General features: G+C 42.2%; 2 protein-coding genes across 3 annotated transcripts; one reads left to right on the top strand and one right to left on the bottom strand.

The window, feature by feature from the left end:
- The first annotated feature begins 420 nt into the window (after positions 1-420).
- zcchc17 (zinc finger, CCHC domain containing 17) lies at positions 421-3,739 on the top strand. 2 transcript variants are annotated; one of them, XM_041053047.1, is made up of 6 exons: positions 421-559; positions 1,627-1,727; positions 1,811-1,902; positions 1,989-2,089; positions 2,225-2,383; positions 2,742-3,739. In XM_041053047.1, the coding sequence occupies exons 1-6, from the start codon at positions 421-423 to the stop codon at positions 2,810-2,812; spliced, it is 663 nt and encodes a 220-aa protein (XP_040908981.1). In that variant the 3' UTR covers positions 2,813-3,739. The 2 variants fall into 2 exon arrangements, with proteins under 2 accessions (XP_040908981.1, XP_040908980.1); XM_041053046.1 differs by having other exon boundaries at positions 2,225-2,379; positions 2,739-3,738.
- Positions 3,740-5,890: 2,151 nt separating this feature from the next.
- Positions 5,891-10,173, bottom strand: fabp3 (fatty acid binding protein 3, muscle and heart). Its single transcript, XM_041053050.1, has 4 exons — positions 9,947-10,173; positions 7,639-7,811; positions 6,470-6,571; positions 5,891-6,373 (listed from the first exon to the last, which is right to left on the bottom strand). The coding sequence occupies exons 1-4, from the start codon at positions 10,017-10,019 to the stop codon at positions 6,320-6,322; spliced, it is 402 nt and encodes a 133-aa protein (XP_040908984.1). The 5' UTR covers positions 10,020-10,173; the 3' UTR covers positions 5,891-6,319.
- Positions 10,174-11,532: the final 1,359 nt, after the last annotated feature.

Raw genomic sequence — 11,532 nt, 5'->3', positions numbered from 1 at the left:
CTCACTGCCGTTGTTCATAGCAGATGTAAAATCAGTCTGCGACAGTTTTTTTATTCTGTCGAGTTCTGCACACTTTCTGAATCTGAAACTCATAAATTAATCAAGTCAAGGCAATCTGCTATATTTTACGCGAGGGGACTCAGACTACTCACACCAAAAAGATACTGTAATGTAAGCAAGGGTAAAGAGGTTTCTTATAAACTTGTTTTTTGAATTTGTCCAGTTAATCCACACACTATACTAATATTTAAGGTTAATACAGATGTTATGTGTGTTTTCTACAATTCTTACCACAGAACACTTGAACGCAATTTCTTCATTCATTTTCCTCCATTTTAAGACACTACAAGTAATTTAATATGTCATTATCCGTCTTCTAGATCCACTTATTGAAAACTGTGGTCTGCCTCCACTAAGACGATGTCCAACAGGGATCGTCCACCACCAGAGCCTGCTGGGCTGGATGGTCTGCCGCCACTGTACAGCATTTCCAAGGGAGAAGTGGTCTCTGTGCAAACCTACGGAGCTTTTGTCCGTCTGCCAGGATACAAGAAGGAAGGTGGGTGGAAGTTCATGTATCTGTGTAGATCTTTACTGGAAGAATTTACAGACAAAGATTTCTTACTCATAGAGAAAACAGTTGCAGAAAGGAAAAGGATAATGCAATAAAAATTAGAAAACCTTATTAGGAAAATATTGCAGAGCCACAGTAGAGCCAAAAGCAATGCAGAATTGGTGCATATGATGCAGGGTCCTGGTTCCCAAAGTCTAATCCATAGTGTGTGTCAGTCTGTGAACAGTGATGTCTCAGCCAGAGTTAGGAGAGGAGACTGCAAGGGAGGTGAGGTTGCCAGCATCCTGTAATTTGAGGGTGCGACACAACATATAACAGACAATGAGGAAGAGTAAATGTTACAATGCAAGCCCATGTTTTAGTATGTTGACAGATTTTTTTTACATGTTAGCACAGCCACTGTTGCAAATAATTTTCTATGACTTTCTAGTAAAATACATAAGATAATGTGCATGTAGAGAATGCAAGAGTAGGAAGGGTTTGGGGTTGGACAGGGTTGCCGAGAAGAGCAACAGACTGATGGAACGGAATGTCTCAAATCTATATTTACGCTAGGGTTACATTTTCTTTAACCAAATGAGTTACTGTGACACAGCTGTCCTTGACCTGCATGTCAAACTGAACACCAGCTGCTCATTTTCTCCACTGGAGGGCGAACTGAGCAAAGTTTACTGGGATAAATTCTGCACCAGTAGTTTCTAACTTTGTCATACCACATAACCAACAAAAATGCAGCAAATATGTTTGAAATGTGTGAAATTACTTGCTGACACCAAGCATGAATTGAAAGTCTGTGAAAAGAGTAAGGTTCAAGACATTTTAGTTTAAAAAAATAAACTTGTCAGTACTTTCTGGTGGACAAACAATTGAACTTAAATTTATTGTCATCTATCATCTGACATATATACGAAGACACCAGTCTATTTGTAACGAGTTAAAGTCGGCTGATATATTGGTCAGGCTCTAATTTTCGTCATCAGCAACAGAAAGATGTATTTGTGTGTCTAGATCCTTTGAAATAAATGTCTGTGTTCAACGTCTAAACTCCTCAGGCCTGGTACATGTGAGTGAAATGTCAGCATCACGGGTTGAAAATGCCTCAGAGATTGTCGATGTTGGGGAACAGGTGTGGATTAAAGTAATTGGAAGAGAGGTAACAACACACACACACGCGGTATTGTATGTAAAACCCAAGGTCAGGGCAGGATGACTGAAGCTCTGTCCTCTACTTGTCAGATTCAGGGTGACAAGGTGAAGTTGTCCTTCTCCATGAAAGCTGTCAACCAGGGAACGGGGCGGGACTTAGACCCCAACAATGTCATGGCAGAGTAAGTGCTAACAGTTATATGATATGTGCGTGTCTGTGCATGTACGTGTGTGTGTCATTATCACCTGCATGTGATTGGATGTGTAGGCAGGATGCGAGACGACGTAAGCACTTTCGAGACGAAACTGGCAACAGGATCACACTGGAGGCTGTGCTCAACACTACGTGTTCAAAGTGCGGCTGCAAGGGTACGACAACAACATCAACAAAATCACTCACACATCTTAAAAGAACATTTGCTTGCTACAACTTCCTACTGGGAAATCAGGTTGAAATCACTTAAAAGATACACAACCATTTCAACAAATGATTACTTTTTTCAGGTCACTTTACAAAGGACTGTTTCTCTGCTCCGGGCCTGCAATACGCACTTTTACCTGAAGAGGACGATGAAGAGCCACAGCAGCAGCAGCAGCAACAGCAGCAGACCTCCACGGCTACTCTACAGAAAGACTCAGACAAAAAGAAGAAAAAGAAGGTGAGTGTGTGACAGTTAATGTTCAGCGTGGCTGTCACCTCTTTTTATTCCGGCTCTCCTCCACTTCTCTTTTTGTGTCCCTCAGCTATTGAGTCATCTGATGCAACAAACCACGTCTCTGTATGACAATACATGACTGTGGTTGCATATACTGACAGATACAAGGCAATTTCATGGGAAGTGCTAGTGGCGTTGTTTGAAAGCCTACAGTATGGTTTAGTGCTGATATAATGAAAAAACATTTGGTTTTGAGGTATTGAAACTGCTGCCTTCTTTTTACAAAATTACTTCATCGCCATTGTTCCTGTTCCTTTTATTGCCACAGAGAACACATTTTCTTCTTCTTGTTTATCCTCCAGGAGAAGAAAATGAAGAAGAAGAGGAAGAGGGAGAGGAAGGAGTCAGAGAGCGACAGCAGCAGCAGGAGCAGTGACAGTAGCGAATGCAAAACCAAGAGGAGGCGCCACGACCACAGTCGCGACAGAGAGGACAAAAAGAAGAAGAAACACAAGAAACATAAATCTCATAAACACAGCTGACACAGCAAGATTCACACAGACACATACACATTCACGCATGCTGCAGCTTTCACACAGACGCAGAAGGGGAAGTGGGGAGCAACAGACAGAGTGACAGACTTCCAGCTGTGTATCTTTAAATAATTTCCCCACCAAAAGCTTATTATAGAAACCCTCATCCATTTAAGTTAAGGAACGTTTTGCCTAGGGTTAGTCTCTCCAAGTTATCGGAAGCACATTTAGACCTCCTATCAAGTTCAAAAAAATCTAAATAGTCAAGAAGGAAAGTGCTGCAAATACAAAAAATGAGATGGCAAGCTCCACTTGTCCTAAAGAAACCTCTTGCTCACCCACAGAGGGAGGAGTTTATACATCATACGAAACCAGATACGTGTAAGCAATATGGCAGTAAGAGGCTATCCCTCTTGAAATCCAGATATTGTTCACGGCTATCCGGTTTCTGATGCTCTGGGAAATCCATTAAGCAGACATGAGACAGTAAAGCCAACTCTCAGGAAGGGTCTGACATCAAAATATTTGATATTAAACCACACAGAGAAAGCCGTACACACACACACACTCCCTCATAGGAAGAGGTAACAGTACAACAGGAAATGTAATGTGGCACAAATGAGTGTGACAGGAACCTCATGCTATGGGGATCTCCTGAGGTTGTTTGCTGCTTATTGTATTATCTGTGTATACATCCGTGTGTGTTTGTGTATCTTGTCTCCAGGGAGCTGCTTACAGTTCACACACCGCTCTTTCTGCATGTCAACTGTTAAGTTCATTAAAGGTGTTTTTATCTGTAAAGGTAGAAAACAAAAAAATGCCTATTGATGTCTTTGTTCTTGGACCTTGAACTCATAATGTTGCTGGTTAATGTCAGTCCTTGGGGAACCAAAGCACACAAACACACAACACACACACAAACAGCAGAAATTTTCAGGTTGGGTCTGGTCCACCCTGGGGTCATATTAAGTTAATGTTTTCAAGTGAGGTAAGGTGTCTCAGGGCTGGATTGAGGGATTTACACAACATAGATCTCAGGTTGGGTCATGTCCCGTGAGGTGAAAAGCTGCACAAAAACACCATGATGTTTTCTACTCTTTTAAAAAAGATGAGCCATTGTCAGTGTAAAACAAGATGAGGTGACATGAGGAAATCATCATCTTGTATCTTATTTGCTGTTTTTGACCTAGTTTCCATGCTTCTACATGTAAAGATTTTGGAGTGGTAGATTGTTTCCAGCTGCAGTGGTTTGACACAGCTCCAGCGAGTGCACTCCCCTGGTAATGACTCCAGTTTATTGGTCAGCCTCGGTCCTCCTCTTCATTTTCTTACCCCCTCCTTTTCTTATGTTTGCACCAAACAGATGTACAAGATTAGTTTCATATGGCTGGTTAAACATTTAGCGTGAACCAGAGCTCGCATAACCAGAAGTGTGAGCCGATGTTCCATTATCGCACATAATTCTGAATACAATGACAACAATCAGCTGTCCAAAAAAGTAAAACAGTGGAATCCTCCCATTTATTCAAGGTTTAACTTCACCTTTGGGGATCTGGAGGTCTTTTTTTCTTTCCCATACAGGATGTCCTTGAAATATGTAACATTTCTGCTTCCATAAGGGAATAACCAATTTATCTTTGCACAATGTGCTGGAATGATTTGTAAAAAATAAAAAAAAACAGCATAATTGCAGGGCAGAGATCTGTCCTTTGGAAACAAATAGAGGAAACTAGTCATCACTTTATTAATAAAATCCGGACATGATGTTTAATGTTTTGAACTGACAAAACCACCATGTATGGATGGTGATGTGAAAACTCACTTTTGTCAGATATACTATTCATTCATATACTGTAGATGGGATGGCCTTACTACAGTCCCTGCATAGTAGTTCTACCACTTGGCGTGACAAAGCTGGACATTTTTGCCATTTAAACATCTATGACCGTTTCTCCTAAATATAAAATGTGGTTATATTTAAATATATGATACAAGAAGGCTATACTCACAGTTTCTATTATTGCCTGCAGTACGTTTCATCCTTTTTTGTGGACTCTTCAGCTCCAGGTCACCATAGGAGGTGGTGTCAGAGGGTCACCTGACTTGTCCTGGGCCCTTTCACCCCTTCACCTTGCTTCCAGTTGGCAGTCTGTCTGAAACCCATGACACCGATCTGCTGCGTGATGGAATAATCCAAATTTAGATTGCGCACAGACACACACACACACACAAACTCACACCTTATGTGCAAGTCCAGGATATAACAGTACACACTCACATAGTATTAACAAAACTTTCCTCTCACCTAGCCAGGGCAAAGGCAAGACACACACTAGTACATACACAAACACACAGTAGCAGGTGTTATAATTAAATTCCTGATGAGTCCCAGTACAACCAGCTGTGAAGGAAACTGGTCACACTCTTTGGTTAGAGCAGTGGTGTCCAAACTGTTCCACAAAGGGCCGGTGTGGCTGCAGGTTTTTGTTCCAACCAATGAAGAGCACACAGTTTGACCAATCAACTGTCTGAAGACTGAGATCAGTTGATTAAACGAGTGAAGTCTGGTGTGCTGCTGCTTGGTTGGAACAAAAACCTGCAGCCACACGGCCCTTTGTGGAACAGTTTGGACACCTCTGGGTTGGAGACAAAACTAAAAACAGCTCACACCTGAGTAACGTTAGACTCACCACACTGAATTCACAATAGGCAACTGTAATGTTTACTGAGGCCTTGAGCTGAATGAAACTTTGCATGATTATCTATTGATTGCGGCCGCTGACAAATTTATTTCAATGATACTAAAGTATTCAAATGAGAATTAAGTGAAATTTTCCTCCAGGACATTTGCTCATTTGAGTGTTTATAGACTTCAGGCTCGTTCAGGCAAGTTAAGTAAACTTCATGTTTAGAAAGTAAAGTTTCTGTTTGTAGACCTACCAACTGCCACATTTGAACACAAACATCACAGAAGAATTTCATTGTTTTACCAGTTCATCCAACAGTGTGAACTGTTTATTTTTATTTTCAGGTCTCAAAAGTTAAACTTTCAATTTTTTTCAAACACTTTTCCAGGTTTATCATATGCACCATGCATAACACATTTTCTTAAAAAAAAAAATCTGCAGACCTGAAATTTTAGAGAAGAAAAACAACAACACATCATTGGAATTTATTCAGTGTTTCTTACAGTAGAAGGAACAACAGTATAAAGAGAAGGACAGGGATAAACAGAGGTCACAGTCATCAGTAATGTTAATACTGAGCATACAGTATGAAGGGACATTGAGGGGTATCTGCGGCGGCCATACTGGGGGTCCACTTGGCCTGGGTTGAGGTGGTGTTAAGGAGTTTGTGGTGCAGGGCTTTAGTTGATGCAAGTCAATGATGCAGGGACTCAGTGTTGGGTTTTACTGTGCCTTCTCGTAGCGACGCGTGCAGACAACTTCCCCCAGTTTGAGTGTCTGTGATGGAGAGAAAAACAGAGATGAGATATGATACAACAAACACACACACACACATACTGATGTTAAACGTATGCATTTTGTGTAAACACTCACGAGTGTGAGGGCATTTCCGTTGACTTCCCTGACCAGACTGGTCTCTTTGCCGTCCCACCTCTGTATGTGCACCATCTTCCCATCCTCTACTGTTACAATGGACTGCAGGCAACAGAGACAAACAGAGGTAGTTAATACAACCTGCACACAAGAGTGCAAACAGGATCCCATCATTCCATGAATGAGAGTTTGGATCATTGAATATAATCAAATTCTGTGTATTTTTTTAAGTACAATTCTGAGGTACTTTAATTTTACCGATTTTCAAATGCAAACAATATGATGAGCTTATAAAATGTGACGTGCTATCCCAAACTATATAAGGTACTTCAAATTAGCCCCACCTCCACCTATATTGCTAGCCGAACTTTTACAAAATGATAGTTTAAAAAAAGTAGCGTGAGTAGAGATGAGTCGTAAAGTCAGCAAACTGGCTCGGTACTGTCGGTTATATCCTACAGGAGTATCTGAAGTTTACCGATATTTGCTAACATTAGCCACCACAAGCTCCTGGTCACAACAGACAGGTTGTAGCAGCAAAACTGTTTTGTTTAAGGGTGTGTTTAATTTCTTGTAAATTTTCCCCTACTCTGCACACCCAGTTCAAATACACCATTTTTTTCTGTCTCTTTATCTTTGCTTCTCTTTCTCACTGAATCTTTATTTTAAAATATGACCTCCTCTCCACAGTACATATTTCCCCCAGACTTTCCATTCCCCAGACACTTTCCCTTTAAGCTCTACTTATTTCTCAACTGCACCCTTTAACCACAGTTCATTACCCTGTGGATCAGGTCTAATTTTACTTTTGTGAATTAGGACCAAGTCATCTTCTCTGACTCTGACCCTCACCTCTCACCTCTCTGATCTCCCTTCTCATGTTCACATTTAAAACAAACTTCCAACTGTCACAATCCACAGTTGTTTGTAGAGCCATCCATCATCCTCATGACTTTAATTATCACTCATTGCTCGTCACATATTTATGGATACTTCAGCATGTTGTGTGTAGTGAGATTCATAGAGACACTGTTCTCACCTCATAGAGAGCCACTCTTTATCAGAGCAAAATCATCGACAACACAACTGAGGTTCTGCCCTTGAGTGTTATTACAACAGTCTCCTGTCAACAGTCTCCTGTCTGAGCAACCTGTCCTTTGAGCTCTCACCTTAACCTTCCTGTCATCGGCGGTGGTCTCATCAAACTCCTCTCCCAGCTTGAAGGAGAGCTCTGTGTTCTTGATGGTGCTCTGGGTCTTCACTGTCACCTTGTCGCCATCCACCGAGATAATAGTGGTGGGCTTGGTGAGGTTGCCCACCTTACGTGTAGCAAAGCCCACACCTGTAGAAAGAAAAGCAGTTTGGTAATGTAAATTGCCGGGGGTGATAACGCATGAAAAAGCATTGTTGTCTTGACACACAAACATTCATGAACAAGACTACAGGCATGCTAGCAGCTCTGTGAGGTTGTAATACTCAACACACAGAGACACAGATCAAACAAATAGACAACACCCTCAGGGAGGGGGCGTAGGCACAAACATGCTTTAGGCTAAATGCTAACATTTGCCAGACACATGCAAATTAGCTGTGAACACAAAACACAGTTGAGGCTGATGGGAATGACACCAGTGTTGCAAGTAATTAAGTCATAAACCAAATTCCTGAACAGAGTAAAACGTCTGACCTGATGGTGGCGCTAAATTTTTTTTTAAATATTTCATACAAATCCATAAAAAAAATGCTGAAATAATTCACTCAAAATCTAATGTGAACCTGCAGGTGGCGCTAGAGGAAAAGTCAAGGGATCACCACAGTGAGTAGGCTTCATCCTGTGATAACAAGTGTATAACTCTAACATATTTTGATGATGATTCATCCTCTGGGGAACATGAATGTCTGTACAAATCTATCCAGTAGTTAGAGACATTTCAGTCTGGACCAAAGTGGTGGACCATCTGATAGATACTGCCATCCCCAGAGTCCTGAATTTATATGTGCTAAAACATTGTTGAAAATATTAACTGACTTATAAAGTAAACATTTCCATGACTGCCATTACCAGGCTGAGGATATTAAGTGGAATGTGTTGATAAAAGTTGGAAGCAGTAGCTTGGATTTGCCCTTTGGGTCTCCTTCATCTGACATACTCTCTAATCTCTATTTGTCTACTGTCCAAACCTGCTGCTGTTCTTCAAACACTGCAGGGTCCCATTGACCTGACTGCCTGTCTGGGCATGTATGTGTGCGAATGATTACTTGCTTTCATTTTAGGGTGTGTATGTGTGTGTGTGTGTGTGTGTATGTGTGAGACTGTATGGAGAATGAAAAGGCTTCGGTTCACTGGCACACAGTGGCTCACTCCCTTTGCTACCAAAGGAGAAAAGCTGTTATTTTTCAGTCTGACAATCCAGTTCATCTCCAAGAGCTGAAACAGCTACTTTCCCACAATCAATACAACAAAAAGGCACTTTGTGTGTGTGTGTGTGTGTGTGTGCCTCATTGATCAAAGAGATTGGGGTTAGAGGTTGAGGGGTCTCTGGTTTCTATGGTGACCAGAACAGACAGGTCGATGGTAACATGGCTCTGAGGTCAATGGGCATGAAACTCTCTCTCTCTCTCTCTCTCACACACACACACACACACACACACACACACACACACACACACACACACACACACACACACAAAGTCAAATAGTTTAGTGTCATTCCTCACAACTGCAAAGGTCAAGCCACCTGCCCCCATCACACACACACTCAAAAGCACTAAAACCATATGTGTGGGGGACGTTTTGAAGTCCACTTTATCTGTACCGTCCCGTCCCATTAGCTCCTTGGAATTTGCACCATTTTAATATTCAACTCTTCCCATAGCCTTAAACAATGAACAGCTTTCAGTGAAGGTCAGCCACATTAGGCTCAAGTGTGTATGTTCATGGGCTACTTTGTGTGTGTGTGTGTGTGTGTGTGTGTGTGTGTGTGTGAATGCCTGCCAGCTGCCTGCCATTCAGAGTTTCTCACAGTGGGGTTGGTTTTTCTTTTCTCCACTAGAAGAGAGCCCCACCCTCGTTTCCAGCACTTAGGCCATGTGGTCAATCACTCTTGATCTGCTCCATTCCCCTTTGGTTCCCATCTTCTCTCGCTTTCTTTCTTTCGCTCCTCTCTTCCCTTTCCACCCTTAATCTTCAACTACCTCAATTTTTCATTCTCCATTTTGAATCCTCCCTCATTCGCCTCTTCATTGCCTCCCTCTGCCTCTATAATTTTTTTTTCCCACGGCCCGCATTAACAGCAGCTTAAACGGGTTAAACACAAACACAAACACACACCTTTATCTTCCTGCAGCTTTTTCCCTCCACATGTGCTCACATGCAGCAGCGGCGGCGGCACTGCATCCTCTCCTGTTGCACACGCATGCGCACACGCCCACACGCGCATTACCGTGCACACGGAACACATACACACACACACTTACCCAGCTCCTTCATGTATTCATCAAAGTTCTCGCTCTCCTTCAGGTTCCATGTGCCAACGAAAGTCTCGGCCATGTCTGCAGCGGTGTGGAGGAATGAGGGTACGAGAGACGGTGTGAGGGCGTGTGTGTGTGAGAGAGAGAGAGAGAGAGTGAGTGAGTGAGAGAGAGAAGCAGCAGAGTGAGGGGGTAAAGGAGGGAGAGAGGCAGTGTAGTCAGCGGCACAGACTGCGCTGCGATCTTACTGGCTGGATTTATACCGGCTGTTCGTGATGTCATCAGACTGTGCAGAGAGCAGAGGAGGGAGGGATGGGGGAGGGGAGGGTGTAGAGACAAAGACAGAGGGACGTGTGATGCATTCGTTTCTGCACCCCCAATGGCGACCATGCAAATAAAGTTTATCTGAATGTGAATTAGAATTTTTGTGAATGATTTGTTTGTTTTGTCTGTGTTGTATTCTAGGTAGTGTAGTAATGTACTTAATTGTGTAGCATAGTGTAGTATACAGGTATGTTGTATTTTCTTACATTCTGAATGAGAAAACCTACATTTACTAATTTAAAAAAGTACTTGGGTTTATGCCAGTGAAGCAAATTTGAATTTAAATGTTTAAGAAAGAGTGTGAGAGGAAGGATCAGACAGAGCAACAGGGGCACTGTGAAAAAAAAAGCTTAAGCTTAAGAGAATAATAGGCAGAGTAAGGAAAAGAGAGGGGCGTGGAGGGGGAGGAGGCGTTGATGAGCAACCCCCTGCTGTCAGAAATAGAGAAAGAGAAGAAAAACAGATTGAGCTTGAGGGGAGGAGGGGAGGATGATTGATTTTTTTTTCCAGGGGTGTGGGGTTCAAAGGAATGTCATGATAGTCCTCTGTGTCCCCCCTTCTTCTTCTTGGCCCACTACTATTCTCTGATTCCTCTTCCTCTGGTTTTCCACCTGGTTGTGTGCTTGTTTGACTTTTACTGACCTCAATCTGGCCTGCCACTGACACAGCACAGTGACCAAAAGTGTGTGTTTGTGTCTGTGTGTGTGTTGTGTGCACACTTGTAAACACACAGGCTCACTGGCACGTGATGGAAGAGTGAGCTGTAGTCATGAGTGCAAAGATAAGGGTGTTGGAAAGTTGGTGTGTTACTACAGAGCTTGTTTTGAACACACACACACAGAAAGTTGTCTTTGATATTTAGGAGGATGCTGCATCAAGCTAAAATCATTCCCTGGAGACTTACTTTTCTTATAGTCAACAAATCCTACGAAAAGGCTAAAACACACAATGAGTCAGTCCTGCTAATGTGTTTCTCAATCAATGTGTTATTGCCAAAGCCTTTGGTTTTTCCATTGCACCACACACCTAGATTGTTGTTGTTCAAATGTGCATTTATCCATGGCTAAAAATAGTCGCAAATAAATGCACCATTTCTTAGAGTCTGAGTAACACTCGCTAAAAACGACAGTGGCCTCTGTGTTTGAGGCTCTGTCGAAAGTTAATAAAATCCACCTTTCCACTACAGAACCAAATGTACTTCAGACTCTCCTTTAAAACCAGTTCTAACTGTAACCCTACAACCACGTCCTAATCCCCCAAAAAGTCAC

Source organism: Toxotes jaculatrix, chromosome 13 (assembly GCF_017976425.1).
Source record: "Toxotes jaculatrix isolate fToxJac2 chromosome 13, fToxJac2.pri, whole genome shotgun sequence".
Taxonomy (NCBI): domain Eukaryota; kingdom Metazoa; phylum Chordata; class Actinopteri; family Toxotidae; genus Toxotes; species Toxotes jaculatrix.
Note: the sequence above shows the minus strand (reverse complement) of the source record. Positions and strands in the feature narration are given on the sequence as shown.